This window comes from Colletotrichum abscissum (assembly GCF_030869225.1).
Source record: "Colletotrichum abscissum strain IMI 504890 chromosome Unknown Scaffold_30.1, whole genome shotgun sequence".
In the NCBI taxonomy this organism is placed as follows: domain Eukaryota; kingdom Fungi; phylum Ascomycota; class Sordariomycetes; order Glomerellales; family Glomerellaceae; genus Colletotrichum; species Colletotrichum abscissum.
This window is the reverse complement of record NW_026850210.1, coordinates 501,979-521,515: the sequence shown is the minus strand read 5'-3', so window position 1 is coordinate 521,515 and position 19,537 is coordinate 501,979. Positions and strand designations below refer to the sequence as shown.

The 19,537-nt window shown below is 50.4% G+C and overlaps 9 protein-coding genes across 9 annotated transcripts; 5 read left to right on the top strand and 4 right to left on the bottom strand.

Annotated features, from left to right (window-relative positions):
• Positions 1-108: 108 nt before the first annotated feature.
• On the top strand, positions 109-2,025 carry CABS01_11293 (uncharacterized protein; the record flags this gene model as incomplete). The annotated part of the gene is made up of 1 exon (XM_060544648.1): positions 109-2,025. One exon carries the CDS (start codon positions 109-111, stop codon positions 2,023-2,025), a length of 1,917 nt encoding a protein of 638 aa, XP_060397896.1.
• A 626-nt stretch (positions 2,026-2,651) lies between these two features.
• Positions 2,652-4,900, top strand: CABS01_11292 (thiol-specific monooxygenase; the record flags this gene model as incomplete). Its single annotated transcript, XM_060544647.1, has 5 exons — positions 2,652-2,788; positions 2,843-3,431; positions 3,486-3,860; positions 3,917-4,096; positions 4,631-4,900. The coding sequence occupies 5 exons, from the start codon at positions 2,652-2,654 to the stop codon at positions 4,898-4,900; spliced, it is 1,551 nt and encodes a 516-aa protein (XP_060397895.1).
• Positions 4,901-5,781: 881 nt separating this feature from the next.
• On the top strand, positions 5,782-7,738 carry CABS01_11291 (uncharacterized protein; the record flags this gene model as incomplete). Its single annotated transcript, XM_060544646.1, has 4 exons — positions 5,782-6,213; positions 6,274-6,717; positions 6,787-6,939; positions 7,013-7,738. The coding sequence occupies 4 exons, from the start codon at positions 5,782-5,784 to the stop codon at positions 7,736-7,738; spliced, it is 1,755 nt and encodes a 584-aa protein (XP_060397894.1).
• Positions 7,739-7,882: 144 nt separating this feature from the next.
• Positions 7,883-8,987, bottom strand: CABS01_11290 (uncharacterized protein; the record flags this gene model as incomplete). Its single annotated transcript, XM_060544645.1, has 4 exons — positions 7,883-8,130; positions 8,189-8,535; positions 8,592-8,818; positions 8,883-8,987. The coding sequence occupies 4 exons, from the start codon at positions 8,985-8,987 to the stop codon at positions 7,883-7,885; spliced, it is 927 nt and encodes a 308-aa protein (XP_060397893.1).
• Positions 8,988-9,689: 702 nt separating this feature from the next.
• On the top strand, positions 9,690-9,848 carry CABS01_11289 (uncharacterized protein; the record flags this gene model as incomplete). Its single annotated transcript, XM_060544644.1, has 1 exon — positions 9,690-9,848. One exon carries the CDS (start codon positions 9,690-9,692, stop codon positions 9,846-9,848), a length of 159 nt encoding a protein of 52 aa, XP_060397892.1.
• A 1,274-nt stretch (positions 9,849-11,122) lies between these two features.
• CABS01_11288 (FAD binding domain-containing protein) lies at positions 11,123-12,829 on the bottom strand (the record flags this gene model as incomplete). Its single annotated transcript, XM_060544643.1, has 3 exons — positions 11,123-12,229; positions 12,282-12,638; positions 12,734-12,829. 3 exons carry the CDS (start codon positions 12,827-12,829, stop codon positions 11,123-11,125), a joined length of 1,560 nt encoding a protein of 519 aa, XP_060397891.1.
• A 983-nt stretch (positions 12,830-13,812) lies between these two features.
• CABS01_11287 (uncharacterized protein) lies at positions 13,813-15,129 on the top strand (the record flags this gene model as incomplete). Its single annotated transcript, XM_060544642.1, has 4 exons — positions 13,813-13,866; positions 13,950-14,397; positions 14,452-14,637; positions 14,696-15,129. 4 exons carry the CDS (start codon positions 13,813-13,815, stop codon positions 15,127-15,129), a joined length of 1,122 nt encoding a protein of 373 aa, XP_060397890.1.
• A 288-nt stretch (positions 15,130-15,417) lies between these two features.
• On the bottom strand, positions 15,418-15,669 carry CABS01_11286 (uncharacterized protein; the record flags this gene model as incomplete). Its single annotated transcript, XM_060544641.1, has 1 exon — positions 15,418-15,669. The coding sequence occupies one exon, from the start codon at positions 15,667-15,669 to the stop codon at positions 15,418-15,420; it is 252 nt and encodes an 83-aa protein (XP_060397889.1).
• Positions 15,670-17,037: 1,368 nt separating this feature from the next.
• Positions 17,038-19,250, bottom strand: CABS01_11285 (short chain dehydrogenase; the record flags this gene model as incomplete). Its single annotated transcript, XM_060544640.1, has 6 exons — positions 17,038-17,236; positions 17,295-17,832; positions 17,996-18,086; positions 18,368-18,513; positions 18,887-18,982; positions 19,076-19,250. 6 exons carry the CDS (start codon positions 19,248-19,250, stop codon positions 17,038-17,040), a joined length of 1,245 nt encoding a protein of 414 aa, XP_060397888.1.
• Positions 19,251-19,537: the final 287 nt, after the last annotated feature.

The window sequence follows — 19,537 nt, the reverse complement described above, 5'->3', positions numbered from 1 at the left end:
GCTAGTCCAACGCTTTAAAACGAACTCATAGTCGTTACCTTCTAATCACTACCGATTCGAAAACCAACATACTCTTTGTACTATTCTCCCTGCGGTTGTGACAACATTATGTCGACTGAATTTCCACTCCAGCAACACCGCGCTGGTGGTGGCCATCCAAGCGGCGAACGCAAAGGCATTCAAGAGAAGCTAGACGAATCTCTTCTGGGCCACCTCTCACAACTCTTCAACAAATATGCCACCACAAAGAACACATGGACTCGAGACCAGATTAGTATTTTCATGCAGCACGTGCAAGTCGAGGATCCCAATGGTCTAGCGGGTTACCTCATCGACAAAGACGAGCTGGATCTCTTCGAGCTGATCAAATATATCACCTCGCCATGCGGCAACGTTCTCGAAATAGCGGCTCCTCAGGACCTGTCGTGGCCACTGAGTAGCTATTTCATCAGCTCGAGTCACAACACTTACCTCACCGGAAACCAGCTATCAAGCGACTCCAGCGCCGACGCTTACAGGGATGTCCTCCTCCGTGGATGTCGCTGTATCGAAATTGATGTCTGGGATGGCGAGGAGCGATACAAGCCCGGGTTCAACCCCGATGGAGAAAACGAGAACGGCACAAACAACGCACCAACCAAGCTTAGTCGGAGGGACAAATTAGGCATCAAGGTCGGCCGTTGGATCATGAACAAGTTTGACCCTGTGGACCCAGAAGGCAGGACTGCCGATGATAGGCTTTCGGACATTATTGGGGCGGAGCCACGGGTTCTTCATGGCTTCACCCTCACCAAGGAGATTCTTTTCCGCGAAGTTTGTCAAGTCGTCAGGGAATACGCCTTCGTCACGTCGGATCTGCCACTCATTGTCAGCTTGGAGGTGCACTGCACTCCACTACAGCAGGCCGCCATGGTCGATATCATGGAGGAGACTTGGAGAGAGTTCCTCCTTCCTGAGCCCGAGTTAGAGCCGGCTTCTTTAGCGTCGCCCGAACAGCTGCGCAGAAAGATCCTTGTTAAGGTGAAATACGTCCCGAAGGATAAAGACGGTGCCGAAAGCGTCAGTGTAGGCTTAGACGACGACAGCAGCAGCATCCTTGATGTCACAACGACAGAAGGAGGTGAGAAGAAGGCCGTGAAGGTCAGGCCACCCAAAGTCATCTCTCGCCTCAGCCGTTTGGGCATCTACACGCGCGGTATTACCTTCAAGTCTCTTGAGCAAGCCGAAGCATCGATGCCGAACCACATCTTTTCCCTTTCGGAAAAGACGGCATTTGCTATTCAGAGAAGGATGCCAAAGGCCTTATTCTCTCATAACAGAGACTTCCTCATGAGGACCTACCCACACGGCATGCGGGTTGACTCGTCCAACTTTGATCCTGTTATCTTTTGGCGAGCGGGCGTACAGGTTGTCGCGCTGAACTGGCAGTCCTGGGATGTGGGCATGATTCTCAACGAGGGCATGTTTGCGGGTTCGGATGGGTACGTCCTTAAGCCTCATGGTTATCGGCGCGATCCTACGGGCGAGTCAGACGACGAAGATGTGGGATCCAACATCGAGAGCAAGAAATTAGACAGAGTCGCTGTTACAGTGCTGGCGGCTCAGAATCTTCCTCTGCTCAACCCACATGATGATCCGACAAAGTTTATCCCTTACGTCAAGGTTGGGTTGCATACCGAGCCAGATGCGCTATCCGCCATGGTGCGTGAAGATGTGGACGGGGAGCAAGTCACACAGATTGGCTACAGTGGCCAAACGAGCAAGAGTACTGGCACCAGCCCGGATTTTGGCGGAGAGGTCATCGAGTTCCTGAACGTCGAGGGCGTTGTACCGCAGCTGGCTTTCCTCTCATTCGTCGTCATGAACGATGTCGTCGGGCCGGATGTTATGACAGCGTGGGCATGCGTCCGCTTGGATAGGTTGAGACTTGGATACCGCTTCGTCAGGCTGCTTGACAAGGACGGCATGCCCAGCAAGGGCTTACTTCTCATCAAGACGGAGATCGCGGAAGCCGGCACCGAGTAGTATGAGCAAAGCAATCAGAATGAATTTCCTCCTTCGTTCCTTAGCACTGATCAATTATGGTGAGGCCGTGGTATCGCATTGTACTGAAATAGATTTTGTAGAGCCAACTGAGTCTATAATCGTATGATGCCTTTAGTGATATGATGGGTACCGCATTCGATTAGACAATGACGATATCGGTGTGAACTAGTGCTTTGTAGTTAGAAAGCCGCGAAATTCTGCCGCGAACCGGGGGCTTACCGATGAACAAGCAATATGGAGCGTCGGACCTGCAGTCGGCTTCCTTCCGATACGCACTTGCTAAAGACTGATATCAATTCGCTCTTGGTGTGGTCAAGATGCATCCTTTGACCCACATCAAGTCGGGTTGCGTGCTCGACTTCCAACAAGACGCAATGCCACCCATTCCGTGGCGCCATTGTTTAACGCGGAAACTCAATAAATTGGCGCCAAATCAACGAAACCCGAGTGAAGAGTCAACTTTCGTAGGATGCCAATGTCTCATATGAGCCTCGGAAGCGCAGGAGTTGCTGAGAATTGTAACTTGAACAATCAAGAAGCCACTTAGTACGATTTCATCGTTATTCCTAGATTCCGCATTGAGCTATACCACGAAACGAATCAATATGGCTGGTAAGATTAAGAGAGTGGCCGTAATCGGCGCTGGGCCCTCAGGCGCAATTGCTACAGATGCCTTGGTCAAGGAACAAGCTTTCGACACAGTCCGAGTCTTTGATCGACGACCCATCCCAGGGGGAACCTGGTAAGCTGAACACTTATCTCTTCAACTCTGCAAGACTTCTAACTCTTGCCATAGGATCTACACCCCACACTTGCCTCCTAATATCCCATCTCTCAAAGCACTCTTAGATGGAAAGGCCGATGCTCCCGTTCCAATCCCATCTCAACTCCCAGCCCAGACACCCAAGTCAGAGGCTATCAACAGCCACCAGGTCCGATTCTCGGATACCGCTCAGCACGAGCATCTACACACCAACATAACCCCAGAGATTATGAGCTTTACCACTGAACCCTTTCCAGAAACTCTGACTGAACGGATCCGAGAGAAATATGGCGATGACGCTCCCTTTCGCGGCCGGGAACAGATCCGGGAGTGGGTTGAGAACATCTTTGTCCGTAATGGGCACCAAGAACTTCTCGAATTGAGTACCACCGTGGAACTTGCAGCCAAAGAGGGTGACGAATGGGTTCTTACACTGAGGAAAGAGCACCCTGGAAAAGACTACTGGTGGCAGGAGAGATTTGATGCCCTCATTGTAGCAACTGGGCACTACAACGTACCCTGGCTTCCGAGTATCGAGGGAATCACGGAATACGACGAAAGGTTTCCTGGCCGTATTGTGCACAGCAAGCACTTTAGGAATTCCGATAAGTATAAGGGAAAGGTAAGTCGATACTACGACCACCCAATAGAAGTCCGACGCTTATCGTACGCATAGAAAGTTATTGTCGTGGGAGGTTCGGTATCGTCGCACGAGATCCTCCACGAAGTCCTGCCAGTTGCGCAACACCCGGTTTATGCTTCACTTCGTGGAGAGCCTCTGCCTCACTTTGGCTGGGCCCCTTTTACACACCCCCATATTTCTGTTCAGAAGCAGATCATCAAATTCGACCCAGATACCGGTGCAATAACCTTCGAGGATGGAACCGTAGTCGAAGGCGTAGACTATGTGGTCTTCGGGACTGGTTTCACCTTCAGCTTCCCTTTCTTGCCGGAGGTACAAGAACGCATACGTCAAGTTGACCGGAGGTTGTCGGGAGTCTACTTCCACACTTGGGATATCGAAGATCCGACCCTCGCTTTCTTAGGCATGGTAAGTTACTAGCCCCTGTTTGGTATGTGACGATGATGCTAACAGGCGCGGTGCAGTGTGGAGGTGGCTTCACTTTCCGCCTTTTCGAATGGCAAGCAGTCGCGGTATCTCGTCTTCTGGCAGGCAGGGGCAACCCCTTATCATCAAAGAAGGAACAGAAGCAGTGGGAGAAAGACCGTGTCGCAGAGTTTGGTGGAGGCAAGGACTACTACACCATCGCACCATTCTATAAAGAGGTATTTGAGTACTTCAGATCGGTGGCAGGAGACCCCGCGTCGGGAACCACAGGTCGCATCTTGCCACCTTTCGACGACAAGTTGTTAGACATTTGGGCGGCTATGGGTTCCGCGAAAGCCAACTTTTGGGAAGACTCCAGAAAGAAAGCAGAGGATGAGCTCAATGAACTGCCCATCAGATCGAGGTTGTAGATTTCACAAGTCACGCATCGGCGATACAAGTTCTGGCGTCGCTGCGTCCCGTCGTGACGGCAAGCGGGTTACTGCAAATTGCAGTGTGCGTTGCGCGCAAAACTCGATAAAATTCGGTACTTCGGAACGCGTCCAAGCCGCAGATCTATCTTGCGCTTCCGTCTGTAGCGCGACGCACTTTTCAGTCTTGGATAATTATCAATTTATTGCGCGAAAGCTTTTGGTGATTGTTGTATTGGAATCACAATAATAAGTCGAGAGAGCTGCAATGGTCCCCCCTTGGTTCTCGTCACGATCTAAACCAACTCGTAGCTATGAAAATTTTCCGCTGTGAAAACTCAGAAAAGAAGTTTGCGGCCATTATCAGCTTTCCTTCAGAGAGCCAAGCAGTCAAATTCCATGTCGCAACTATCAAACAACTCTTACTTCCTCGAGGGCCTGATCGCTTCAACCGTAGCAGCGAGCATCTGCCCTGTCTTCTTCCAGAATCCTTTAGATATTTCGCCTTCGCTTCGCGCAGGCGCGCTCTCGACGGGAGGAGCTAGACTACAGTCGCGACATAAGCCCGCTCCACCAGGTAGCTTCTCATCCTCACAGGTCTCGCGATACTAGCAGTCGAAACCAGATATGACACATTTGTCGCAGCGAAGAACGGCAATGTGTCCGATACGATGGCCGCAATCGAACGTGTAATACATGTTTTGACACATTATGGAGGGAGTTTAGGAGTAACTGGGTGACATAATCAGCATACAAGAACGAAGTTCTCCATGTGTTTTGCGCCTTACCTACTTCACGTTGAACTGGTTGTTAACTGTGACAATGACGGTAAAGGTGGCTTGTAATGCGAAAGTTGCGTGTGTAATGCGGAAACTCTTGCTTGTGTATAGTGATGGACTTTTGGTAGGATTGATGTCTTGTTTGTACGAGAGGAAGAAAAGAAGTTGACCCGGACAAGTAAGGAGCTAGCTTTCATGAGACTTTTCAAGGGGAAATGCAGATGAGCGAAATAGCTAGCCAGTGTCGTGATTTTCTTTGTGTTTGTGATGAACTTCACCTTTGCTTGTGTCTAGCCAAAACGTGTTCACTTTTATTGATCCACACGATGGAGAGCCGCAATCAAGTGCTTCACCTTTTATCCTAATCAGGCAATTTACGACCCCTTTTTTCCCTACTTACCTAAAGTCCTCTTCACCTTTATGATTTGTCCGTGTCCAAGTATTTTCGGAAGAATCTTATCGGATTTTTGAGAATTTCTAAGACGGAGGAAAGGAGAGAGGAAAAGAACTCAATGCGAACACACTTTGAGTCCGATATTGTCAAGCCACAGTTCTCGAGACACCCTAGGTCGGCCGTGGCTGGTGCGCAATCGCCTGTTCCCTTTGACGCCACAGCCACGGAGTGCCGGTTATTTACCCTGTAGTTCCTCCCTTTCTCCGGAGCAACTACATCAGCGCGACGTCAATTGCACTACATCTTGTAGTCATTTCGCTATGCCGCTCGAGAGCAAGACAATAGTCAGAACGGGCGACAAAAGGCGGCGCGACGATGAGGTTCCTAGCGATGATCGCCCCCATCAACTTCGTCGACTTCATGGCTCACAACATGAGTCCGATCGCCCACCTAGTGCAGTGGACTTCGCCGCTCTACAAGCTCGAGTAGATGCGATTGAGAAACAATTTTTCAACCGTTGCCATATTCCCAACGAACAGGACGAAGTGCTTATGCTGACGCCATCGGATGAAATGCATATCATTGATGATCAGAATAGTCGACCTCCGCTACGCGCCCTGCGTAGGGAGACACAATCCCTACCTGTACATATCAAGGGTGCCTTTCCAGCTTCGGCTTTTCTCGACGGCGATCGATTCCATACTGAGGCGTTGCTTGAAGAACTGTACCGACCAAATTTCTCAATACCTGAGGTAAGGCTCACAGCTTAGTTCACACATGGTTGAATATCTAATATCATGGATAACTGAAAGGCTATCCTATCGCTCGTCAATGAAAGCGACAAGGTCAAAAACTCCTGCGACGAGTATTTCAAGACCATTCACATCTGGTTTCGGTTCATATCCGCCAAGAAGCGATTGGCAGCTCCATTCTCTGAAAATTGTGAGCCGGATATAGTCGCGCTTGCTCTGGCAATGAGACTCATGACATCCGACCCCGACGACAACACTTGCAGCTACTTGTATAAACAGACCAAAGGACTTTTGGACACGCTCGTAGCTAGAGGGGTTGTGTCCCTGCCAGTTCTTCAGGCAATGATCCTTGTCGCACTTTACGAATATTGCCACGCGGTCTACCCTGCTGCCTGGATGAGTATTGGATTATGCACTCGGTACATTGAGCTTGTGGGCGTATCCTGGGCAACAAGAGAAACAGTTTTCCATGGGTCAGTAGACACCGTTGCGCTGAGAAAGCCTGTAAGTACTTCGGATTCTTTGACGGTCTCACAGCGTTTATTCATGGTGAAACTGGCATTAACTGGACAGATACAATGGTTCGAAACGGACGAGGAAGAAAGAAGGAGATCATGGTGGGCCGTCTTTATCCTTGATAGACTTATGTCTGTCGGAAGCAAGAGTCCATGTGCAATATCAAGAGCTCAGGAACACATTAAACTCCCGATGCATGACGACAGTTGGGTTAGTACTTGTTTACGAGCACTTGGCCATGAATAGTGCTGTATTTCGTTTGCTCATGATCAATTCGAAACAGGAATCCCTCGACTATGATGTAGTCGGGGACCATGAGTACGACTGGCAGCCAGTAGTCTCTGCAGAACACTCAGGGTTCTCACGACTCTGCGAAGCCGCCCTCCTGATTGACAGCGCACTTATACTATCTCGCATTGAGGGCACACTCGATCAGGTTCATATTGACGATATCATCAGCCATTCAAGGAAAATTCTGAGTTGGATCGATACTGTCGACCAGGAGTCAAAATCTTTGACCGGCACCGACCTCACTCTTCGACTGATCGGACCTCGCTTCGCCGCTCGCTCGGCTCTGTTCCTCTGCGTCAAAAAGCTCACCTTGCGGGCAAAGGTTACCCCAGACGGCACATACCTACTGAAGCCCCATCACGGTGACAAATCAGAGAGTCGTGAAATGGAGAAGATAGAGAAATGCTCAGCAAGACTTGTCTGGCAGGCGAGTCTGGACATACGAAACATTTCGAAAGCACTCTACAACCAGTTATTCGACGGTAATGATCCTATCGGAAATTTAGGTATCATATCGCCGTTCATACTTGATGGGGTGTATAATGCATCCTCCAACCTCCACCGGCTCTCAGAGGATGGAGACAGTAGCCAATCTGATGTACTGAGTTTAACAACTTTCTTGGATGAGCTCAGTATGCGATGGAGGTCTGCAAGAGAATACAGGAGGTTGTGTGAGAACAACGTGGGCAATATGCCAGGACTGGTGGAAAAGAGTTGATCAAGTTGATGCGTACCCTACTGAAGGTCGGGCGAAACGTATATATCAATTGATTTCAGGGGAGAACTGCTCAACAAACTAGACAACTTGCCCTCTCCCTCGATTACTGACACCAAGCTTCACCACTCACTGCACGCCACTGTCTCATTTACCTTTCCATGACTCATCAAAGACTTGAGCAGCCGTTGTCGGAACAATGTCCGGGAACTTAGAGTTCAAAGTGTCTTCGGTAGGAACAAGAAACTTCCCGATGCCAGCATAGTAGTGAACCTTTGCAAACAGGGCCTCCGACTCTTCGCGACTGAGCTCGAAATCAGGGAAGTCCTTAATGAAGGAAATCTTCCCTGACTTGAGCTTCTCCAAGTCATCATAAGCAACCCTGAATCCGGGACCTGTGTGCAAGTTTCTGTCAGTACGAATTCGGGAATCAGGCAGACCTCAACACCTCACCTCGTGTCTTCTCTGCCAATTCGAGTATCTCAGATATCGAGTGGTTCTGGGCTACAATGCTGCTCACTTTGGACCACTTGTCAAGACCTACCAGGCGAGCAATGTACTTCGCCATATCCTGCGTTGTGATAAAATTGGCCCTGGCTGAGCCGTCACCAGGAATGACAGCCCACTTCTTCTCCAAGTTGACGAAGTTGACCCATGGGTGGAGATGCGTCTTGTAGTGTGGCATGCCAAAATAATCCAAGAAGAAGCCGTTCACAACTCGAGTATACTCGATATTTGTCTTATCGAGCTCTTCAATTGCCTCAAAAGCGTATTGAGCGAGAGGATAATGCGAAATTTGGCTAGGTCATTGTTAGCATCTACATGTCATTAGGTTGACAGAGAGGCATGGCCATACTCCCTGGTGTGTAGCATGTCATAGGCACTGACGATGAAGCGGCGCGTCGAGCTGGACGTGTTCGATGCTTTGACCAGGTTAATTTGAGCCTGGTTGGTCTGCGGCGTGACAACACCCATAGCGGAAATGACGGTGCCAATTTGGTTCTCTTGCAAGATCTTGCTGATTCCTTCCACGTCCTGATAATCAACAGCGAGAAATTGTACCCCATCCTTTGGTTCTCGGCTCTGTACAATCGAGTGTCAGTAAATACCGTGATGATACGGAATAGATGATCCCGTAAACACTGACCGTTCTTGAGAGAACGAAGACTTTGTGGCCGCCGTGAGCAACGATGCCCTCGACGATAGTCTTGCCTACCGCCCCCGTGCCGCCTGCAACAGCAATAATAGCCATGGTGATCTATAATTCGATGCTATTCGTAGATGATCAAATTGTTAGGGTGAAGCGGACAACTTTTAACTGAGCTGATTGTAATGAGAAATACTAAGTAGCTTGAGTTGGAACTGATAGTTTTATAGTGCTCTTCACGACTTGGTCGCTAGCCTCTTGTTGCTTTCAAATCCAGTCTTTTCTTTACAGAGTAGAGGAAAGCATAATCTTGAGCTTGCCTGGCTAGCCTTAGAGATCAACCACGGAATGGCAGAAAGCTGCGTGTTATGCAAGAATCGACTAGGTTCTGCCCAGGATCACTATTGGAGAAATGATGGCGAATGCACCTCGATGGGCTCGGAAGTTGGAACATGTTCCTAATAGGGAAAAGTGCGGGGAAATACGGCGCGAGCCATGATACTTTGATGTGGATCTGCGCGGCAGCGGGCGGGAAATAAGTTCCTTAGACCCCAACGTCTTTGATCCCTTACTCGTAGATCATGTTCCTGGGCGTTCTTTCGAAAGTTCTAGCATCCCTCGCCGAACTGCGACGTGCGACGAGAATACGAATGGTAGTAATGTCGCACGCCGTCAAGGTGCCGGTGCCAAAAGCAACACCAAGCCGACGATATCTATTACCAACACAGGAGTCAAAACAGCGAGGAATCAAGATGCCTGGAGGGCGGTGTTGAAGGAAGCGGCGTGGTGTTTGCGGTATTCTGCGCAATGGTTTTATTTATCGGTCTGCAACACATAGCCGTAGTTCTTTTAGTCCTACTCCTCCTAGCAACTCCTAGCAACACCTTCGAGGGTACACGCCTTCTCAGCTTGGCTTGGCCTTCTGCATTTACCTGGTTATTACCTACCTGGTTTGCATCTCAGTAGGAATCAGAGTTGCATGTAACAAACATGGGCATCGCGTTTAAACTGCTGTTGGCAGCATCATCATGGCCGGCAGTTTTGCCGTCTTTCCTTTCTGTGACAGTAGATTACAACGCACTGCCCGCCTCAAGCAGACAAAGACACTGACGAAATTAAAAACAGCCTACTAATAATGAGGACGATTTTAACCTCCTAGGTCCTTGCTGGTCCTTGCGCGTCTTTGATGAATGCCCCCTACGTTTGCTCACATTGTGCTTTGATTTAACAAGAGACGGGCTCTAAGGTAACTCTGGTAATTGTCACAACTGGCGGCTCAAGTGGGGGCATTGCTTGACTCCTTGTTTTGGAAGCCGCACTGCAAGAAGCGTGCGCCTCCTGGCGTTATCATACCTACCTTGTACTTGCAATCTCGACCAAGATATGTCTATGAATGCGTTTGTCTCGCAGCAAAGCTTTCTCTACTATTTGGACAGACTCTTACTTGCTAAAGGACATGAATTCTTGTTTTATGGCCAGGGAATATTTTCATGGAGTGTGGATTGCTCACGCCCCTCGCGCCTGTAGTGTCATTTTCAGCAAGTACCTTAAGGGATAAACCGCCAACGCAAGCTGGGCATCAACAATTCTCCTCGACACCAGCAGCGTTCTCGGGTACGTCGGTCGCCTTTACTTCCAGTTGGGGCTCGTCAGTCATAGTAACGTGAGTCCGAACAGTGCTTGTATCGGTCGACATCAATACTGCAGTCGGAACTACGGCCGCCAGTTGTACACGGCCATACTCTCTTCTGGAATCAGAACACTGAAAGGTATTCCTGTCAGGGGGTCTGCTCTCGGGAATCAGTAAGGGTTCCGGCATCGAATAGACGCCGTTTATTCTGTTCTAGGTGCCTTTATACACTGTGTCTCTCATCTTCCATTATATCACAGCGAGAACAATGGTTTGTCTGGTCATGTAAAGGCCAACCACAAGATTGAGAGAATTGCTACATGTATTCAGGCGGCCAGGACCTTCATATGTGTGGAGAGCATCTGCAACGTAAGAATCATGTGAAATTCGATGTTTCAGCAAAAGATTGGCTGCACGCACAAAAGGAGGGAACTATTCCTTCACCATCATCATTTATACATTGAAGACAACATTCACTTCACACAAGAGCAAGGGTATTCTTCGAGGCGTGCGAGTTTGAGACATAATCTCAGATTACATTCACTCCGCCCATTAATTCAAGAGTAGCTAAGAAACGAGACCCCCGCATAAACCCCTCGTCGACGGATGCTCATATCCGGCTGACCTTCCACCCCCCGGAAACCCGATACTGAAAAAAGCCATTCGGGTCGTACTTCGCAGCCGCATCCTTCAAAAATTGTACATTCTCTGCACCATACGATCCAATGACGTCTTGTTCTGGGTTGGCATAGTTCATGTATAGAAAGGTCGAGTGGCCTTCAAATGAAGCTGAGTATGCTCTGAGTTCCTCGATAGCCCTACCCATCATACTCTCAACAACGCCTCCATACTCTGCATCAGTAGCTGCTAGGGTGCCTCTAGCCTCAAAGAGAATTGAGTCCGAGGGTAGGTTCTCGTCGAAGCCTAGTATGTTGTTACCGGGCGTGACGGCGGCGAGGTTCTTCGGGAGGGGTTGGAAAACAAAATTGACGGAAACTGGAACACTGGTGGCATCGAACACTTGTGTCAAAGCCACGAAGATTTCGGCAGCTTTGTTCATAATTTCCGCAGTGGCTTGAAGGGACAGAGAGAAAGGGATGTAATGCGATCCACCGGTATCGGCAATGGTCGCCGCAATCTTACTGAGAGGTTGCTTAGATCTCACGTCCCTTGTCAGAGTAATGTCATTGAAAGGGGCAAATGTCGTCGAGTTCTCGTTGCCATCAGTGCTGACTGCCATGGCCATCACAGCCAGGTTGCCGGCGTCGGACCGATAGACGACAAATTCGTGGTCGGGACTGCCGGAACCGATTGAGCTGGCATAGCTGACAAACTGGTCAATCACGACATTCAAGTCGCTCCAGGACGCAAAGAGTAGGCCACCATAGGCGCCAGTAGGGGGTACGGTGAAGGTTCTGAGGTCGAAACGAGTGACAATACCCAAGTTGCTTCCGCCTCCCTTCAAAGCCTTGAAGAGATCTGCGTTCTCCTCTGTATTAGCCTCGATTATCGATCCATCGGCGAGGACGACCTCATAGCCGACTACATTGTCGCATGAAAAGCCATAAAGCTGCGTGTGGTAGGAAGCGCCGCCAGACACGAGCAGGCCACCAACGCCGACGTGGCCAGATCGTCCACCTGTAACTCCTAAATTGTATGGCTCGAGGTAGGTCATGACATTTCCCCAACGGGCAGCAGGGCGGATCTGTGCGATATTCTTCCCGGTATTAGCTCGTCATTCTACAAAATCATGACAGAATCTTACTTACCTTGGTCAGGACGCTTCGGCCTATCCAATCAGCAGTACCATTGAAACACCTGCTCTTGACAAGCTCAGTAGAGTTGAAAAATGTGAGATCGATAGTGACACCTCGGTGAGCAGCGTTGTTGTCGTAATCACTATGACCACCAGAGCGAATAGCTACGTCCCAGTTCCCGGCACCGCTCACGCCACCCAGAGCCTTGATGGTGGAGGAAACATGCTCGGTCGAGCGCGGCTGAACGATACAGTAGGGTCGAAGTCGACGATTCTCTGACGAATAGTATGTCGAGGTACTCTCAGTGTAGGCGATGTCGGTCGGAAAGACGAGAATATCCCCAAGCCCGGCATCAAAGAGGGCATCGCACTTTCAAGTTCAATCAGTGTCCGACATGCAAAAGCAAGGCGCTGCAGATCCGTTGCAACCGAGAGCAGAGATGCCCCGTCAATAAGAGAACTTACAGCTTTGAACCCAGATGATGTGGTGTTTAGCTGAGCTAAGGCCTGGTCGAAGAGGCCCAGTAAGGCAGCTATGCCAAGATACTTCTTGAGAACCATGGGGGACAAATGAATGTCTCGGGTGAAAAACACCCAAAGAAAGTGAGGGAGAGTGTGGTCTGGTGCTAATACTACGGCCTTCTCTGTGGTAAGAACGCCGGGCCGCGAGTCTTTATTTACTTGAAGCATGCCCAATAACAGTTAGGGATGCATCCGCCTTACTTCGTCAGTAATCTCTCCATTCTCCAGGCCTGAAATCCGCTTTGCGATATGTATGTGCAGAAACACCGCAGGCCGTTGGCATCGAAGCCACCGAAGCCACCAGTCAGACATCGGGACCAATACGCGGCACGGAGGATATCACAAAATAGGTCTTTGGACCATCGTTCCGGATAAGCTCAACTCATCATCCACCAGTCCCTGGAACAGCTCGGTCTCGCATCTTCAGTTCTTTGGTCAATGGTATCTTTATTCGGGGCGTACATGCGGCACAGCGTAGAAATCCTCGATTGGCTCTTTAGCGATTATGAAACGCAATGTCGCTTGTATGCAGCGGGATGATTTCAGGTCTTTACGAATTTCTGCCAAGGCGGAATGGTACCCAGGACCCTGGAGGCGGATGAATACTGCAGTTTGTCGTTGGTCGAAGACCGTAGCAGACAGAACTGCGCCGCAACGGCGCATACAATTACGGATGCCTCCTCGGACTTTGCTTGATATGGCTTCTATGCGGACCTTGCCAAGAGACCCTACAAGGGTCGGCTCATAGCTCCGCAATGCCCGGCCAAGATTAACATCACGATATGACTCGGTCTACAGGATGAGGTCCTGGGAGTAGATCTTGGTAAGCAACTCCGCATGCACTCTAGAGAGCCTGCGCAATAGCTTGCGGACGGGCATCCTGGCCTACTTAACTTCCTACCATGGTCCAAATCTGGGTCAGACTTCCTGAGACAGACCTCCGCTTCGGACTCACGATGGGCTTTAAAAGAATCTCGGTGGTCTAAACGACCTGCTCAGATCTCCATCTGCTCGCTGTGGTCATGGCGTGGGCCAACAGCGATCTCTCGGTGCTTGTCCATGCAACCACATGGGTGGTAAGTCAAATTTGCTAGACTGAGGGTCCGAGGTAGCTTGCTTTGAGTTGAACACCTATTCTGACAAACTTCTCGATCTTTAGATGCTCTTCCTATCGACTGTCTTCCTCGCCCTCCGAGTCTACAGTCGGCTTCGAAATACCGGAATCGGGCTCCAAACAGACGACTGGGTGCTCGTTGCAGGATGGTTCTTCTTGCTTCTAGCGTCAGCAAACGTGTCCTGGTTGATGGCTGTGTTTCTTATTCGAGGAAACCTGCTGAAGATCACTATTGCCCGAACGCACCATAACCTTCAATCTGTCGCTCTAGGGCTGACGAAGACATCGTTTGGAATCACACTGTTGCGGTTGATGCCCGGGGGTTGGGAAGCAAAGCTCATATGGGGCGTTATCATTACGATGAACCTGCAATTTGCGATACATATCATCGCAACATGGCAGGCTATCTGCGGTGCACCAGACCTAGGACATATCGGAGGGGATAGGTGCTGGCGATTAGACCAGTCGGTAGCTTTCACTGTCTTCAGTGCATGTGAGTCATCACCATGTCTGGCAGTGGTATCCGTTTCTGATCTGTCTACTGCAGTATACTCGGCGATGTGCGACATTGCTCTTGCTCTTTTACCATGGAAGATGATCTTCAACCTACAAATGAAACAGTCAGAGAGAATAAGTGTGGCCGTGGCTTTAAGTATGGGGATCCTAGCAGGTGTTACAGGGGCTATGAAAGCTGTCCAGGGCTACATGCTGATCAACGTGAGATCTCCTGATTGTAAGTGGTTCATATCGTTTTGAAAACTAGCATGCGCTAACGTCGATTACTTTGCCAGATCTATACAACCAAGCAGTCTACTGGGTATGGTCTATGGCAGAACCGAACGTCACTATTATCTCAGCATCCATACCAGTTCTCCGTGGTTTCGTCCGCCAAGTCCGGAAACGAACAGAGTCCTCGCCGGGAGCTGGAGCATACGTCAAGACAGGGGATACAAGCGGAAGATTTTATAATCGGAGTACTGTGACGGCGACAAGAGCAGAGCCGAGAGATCAGGATGCTTCGAGTGACAGCAGCATACTGGTTTCGGGCCAGCAAGGAAGCAATGCTAGTGGAAGAGGCGGTATCACATGGACTACTGAGGTGAGCGTTGAATACACACCTCGACCTCAAACCGGACATCACAATGGATCCATAGAGACAGACATTTCAAAGAGCGTAGGCGAGTTCGAGATGAAGCCTATAGATCGCCGGAAAGGCAGCACATAGCCTTGATGTATAGTTCTGTTTTATTAAAGGTACCCAGACCCTTCTAAAATGGTTCAAGCTTTCAATTATTTCTGAATGCGTCTATTTGTGACAAAACCGAGACGAATTACTGAATCACTCGAGCGGGTCGTATGGGCTCTGAACTTTTTGATTATGCATTATCTGAGCGCTGTCCTAAGCTTTGACTTGGCCGTCGACCAGAGTTCTTGAATTGCTGGCAGTAGTGAAATTCGTTTGCGATGAGTCGGTGTTGTATCGCAGGCTATCCATCGATCTAGGCTGGTCGATCTAAGGAGGGCAAGGGACAACGATGGTCTTCCAGGCCGGGATGGAGTCGGGGTTGGGGATGCCGTTCATGGCGGCGATGATGTTGGCGGTGGAACCGAAGTCGGCAGCGATCTCGTTGAGGGTGTCGCCCTCGACAATCCAGTACCAGCCGCGGCCGGGGTGGGATCTGTCGCGTCTGCAATCGCGCTTGGGCTTGTCGGCAGCCATGGCGACGGCCGAGAGGGCAACGACGAGAATAGAGGCGGCGTGCATTTTGGAATTGGGTTTACAGGCTGGTAAAGACTGGCTAGTTGTTGTAAAGAGCGTATAGGTTGAGTGTGGTGGAATGATAATCGCAAAATCAAGCTGCCTTTAGATGTATTAAGTATTCAAAGACCGGGAGAATCGGGTTTCATACAGAATGGTTACCCGGTGTCATGACTATCGGTAATATCCTCCTTGCTCTCGCCTCATAAGCGCATGACTTGTGCAGCGCCTCGGTTTCCCAAGAACAGGCTGTTTTTGCCCTGTACGAGTCAAGCTCACGACGATCGCATTCTTTTTAGACCACCACACGAACCATCTTATCAAACTCTATCTGCGAACTGTTGGTCAAACTGCCAGCAACACGGACACTTTTTACCAGCTTCAAGGTTACGGCTAGCAGTCCTCATCTAGGATATAGTACTCTAGGACTCACGCGTCAGGGGAATGGAGACGGTAGAACCACAACCATAGAACTCTAAGAAAGAAGTTAACGGGCTTGTCCGTGTCGATCATTCACCGCAGCTACCGGTTCTCCCGGGGAATTCAAAGAGTTTCGGGTAGTGCCTATGCCCTTCACCTTTTTGTCAATCGCGCAAACTCAATGTGGGCATTTAGGTATAGAGAAATTGCGAAAATTGGTCAACCTCGCCTGTTGCGAATCCGACTTAGTATCCGTACTCTACTTTGAGATCTAATGTCCAACATACCGTTGGGGAACGAGCACTTGCATTGCCTGGATACTCGATCCGGGAAACGAGGCAGCGGACTATCTTGTCATGGTTTTCGAGAATGCAAGTCTAGTTTCTACCAAGCAGCAACAGTTCGAGCCTGTCCAGGCATTTGTTTCTTGGTCACGCAAGGCAGTCTGCTATAGAACAATTATCCATCGGTAACTTCAGACAGAAATACGAGTACAGAGCTCGTATAGAGGATGCCGAACATTCGTACGGAGTACAGGAGGTTTCAGAAGGATGAGCGGCCCGAACCTTGCGATTTGTTGCCGTGGTGGGGCGGTTGCGAAAGTTAGCTACGACGACTGCCGCAGGAAACTCTTGAGGTTTAAAGTCTCGAGCCTATCCAAATTGTCGTCTATTGGTATGGTTAAATATTGCAAAGCAAATTCAGCTCATGGGAGAAAACAAGTGTCAAAAAGTCAAAGGCGCTCACTGGAGATAACTAGGCTAGTAAGTCTATGCTATACTAAGATAGAAAGGTGCACAGAGGGCAGGACACTCTGATAGTTTGTTTGTTATGGGGCATATGTCTTTATTCATTATATCCCATGTCATAAATCTAAAATGTACATGATCCAATCTAGTATCCCCGTCCGATGCCCATTACTCCGATTACTACATTAGGTATGATATTGGTAGTTTACATGCAGGCGGCACCGTCGATGCCGAGGACCTTTCCGTTGATCCACTCGCCGTCCTGGGAAGCCAGGAAGCAGACGACACGGGCAATATCGATCGGGAGACCGACACGGTGCATGGGAGACCAGCCCGCGGCGTACTCATCGACACCTTCGTCGTCGAGCTCAGTGCCACCGGGGATGTACTCGCGGCAGACATCACTGAATAGTGGGTTAGCTTCTTGATCTGTGAGGCAACTAAGTTGAAGTTTGCACTTACCGGTACATGTCGGTCTTGATACCACCGGGGGCAACAGCGTTGACGGTGATCTTCTTGTCACCGAAGTCGATAGCCATGCAGCGGACGAAGGTCTCAATGGTTCCCTTGGAACCAGAGTAGACGGCGTGCTTGGGGACACCCTTGGCCTGGCCAGTGATGGAACCCATGAGGATGACACGGCCGCCGACCTCGAGGTTCTTGTAGGCCTCGCGGGCAACGAAGAACTGGCCACGGGTGTTGATGGAGAAGACGCGGTCGAACTCCTCGGGGGTGACATCCTTGACGTGGCCGAAGGAGACGACACCAGAGTTGGAGCAGACAATGTGGAGCTTGCCGAAGATCTTCTTGGCCTCGGCGAACATGGAGACGATCTGGTCAACGTCGGAAACGTTGGCCTTGATGGAAGCGGCGTCGGAGCCGGACTTCTTGATGGCCTGGACGACCTCCTCGGCGGTCTCGGCGCTGTTGGCGTAGTTGACGATGACCTTGGCACCGCGACGTCCAAGCTCAAGGGCCATCTCACGACCAATACCACGGCCTAGATAGTGTTTGTGTTAGTTGAGTTTCGAGATCAGACGAACAGACCACCCTGATAATGCACCCCAGGAAGCTTGCTGGTTGTCGGTTGCAGCTCTCCCGAGGGCGACCTTCTCATGAGGAGAGACAGGAAGGGAAGCATTGGATGATGGGATGTCACGTACCGGCACCGGTCACGAGAGCGACCTTGCCCTCGAGGGAAGCAGAGGCCAAACCCAGGGGGCCGGGAATGGCATCGTACTTGGAACCGGTAGACTGAGAAGTAACGCCAGGCATTTTGAATAGTGTTAATGTGGTGTTGACTAGAGAGAGGTGGTGATGGTGTGTTGGTCAAGAGGGTTGGATCGTCGAGATACCGAGGAGTTGATCGATTGGCTAAGTGAGTGATTGAGTTCTGCTGGATTGTTTCGAAAAGGAGATGTATCGAGGCTGGCATTCCAGGTTCTTAAATATGACATTTCAATCTCAACAAACGTCTCCTTTACAACTCCATTGTTTCTATTTACTCGCTTTCCCCTCCTAGACAACCGGCTCACCTGAGGCGGTTCGTGGCGCGCCCGGACGCCCGTGGAGAGACCGCCGGACATGGACGTGCGCCTCCGGACGTCCGTGAAACGAGACGGTTCAAAGGTCTTGGGAGCGCGGGTGCTGCTGCTAGTTAGTTTCCCAACGCTGCACATCGCTTCCCGCACCAAAAAGCGAGAGCCGAACAGAGTTAACGTAACGCCACAAGGCCCCAGAGAGTGTCCATCCCTATTCTTTTTTTGGGCTGATCTTTGCCCTTCATTGTACGTCCCTGAACTAGCGCTTGGTTGACCGGTCCCTTGGCGCGCCTGGGTTCTACCACACCATGGTTCAACCCACACGACCGAAGCGCTATCACGGCCGTTGCTCTCCACCCCTTATTGCTACCTCAGTTCTAGTTGCCCAGGAATATTAGATAGAACATTGAAGTCGTTGAGACCGCCCGGACCGAGCCCCGGCCGTGAGCCAAGGCGGCATGTCCCACCGCCACGGATCCCTTTGCTCGCACACATGTACGCATGGGTACATACCCGCAGAGGCATCATTGGTTTCCCTATGAGCCTGGTCAAAGTTGCTGGCCCTCGCCTTTGTCTTCGGCGCGAATTCCTCTGGTGGCCCGTGGCTGGCTGGCCGTGAGGATCATCCTACAGGACTTGCCCACGTACGTGTACTCGCTCTATTCTCGCTATTCGGACGACATCCAGCTCGCCGATGCGCACTGATTCCCATGTGCCCCGCAGGGCTTTCGGATGCGATGGTGTTGGAGACAATAGGATTCGGTGGTCTTCCGCCGGGCATGGGGGCCGCACTCTCCACATCCCGGCCACGGATCATCACCGTCGTCACCAGAAGGAAGTGCTGCCACCTTGGTTGAGAGGGTTGCCAGTCAACCATAGGTTATGGCGCCGCCACGAGTCTCGAAGACCGTCTGAGAGGATTCTCAACGCCGTCCGAGAGGATCAATGCTGCACCTCCATACTCGGGATCGCTTACGTTGACGATGTGTTGCGACGATTTTTTGAAGTTTTCTTGAACCGGGCTATTGTGCAAACCCGCTCGCCGTCGCCGTTTTACCATCAACGGCGATGTTTGCTCGGCGTTCTCGTGAGTTTGTAGACCCACGAGGTTTTACTCCTTCACACTTTGTACGTGTCATGATGTTTCCATCGTCTGATGTCAAG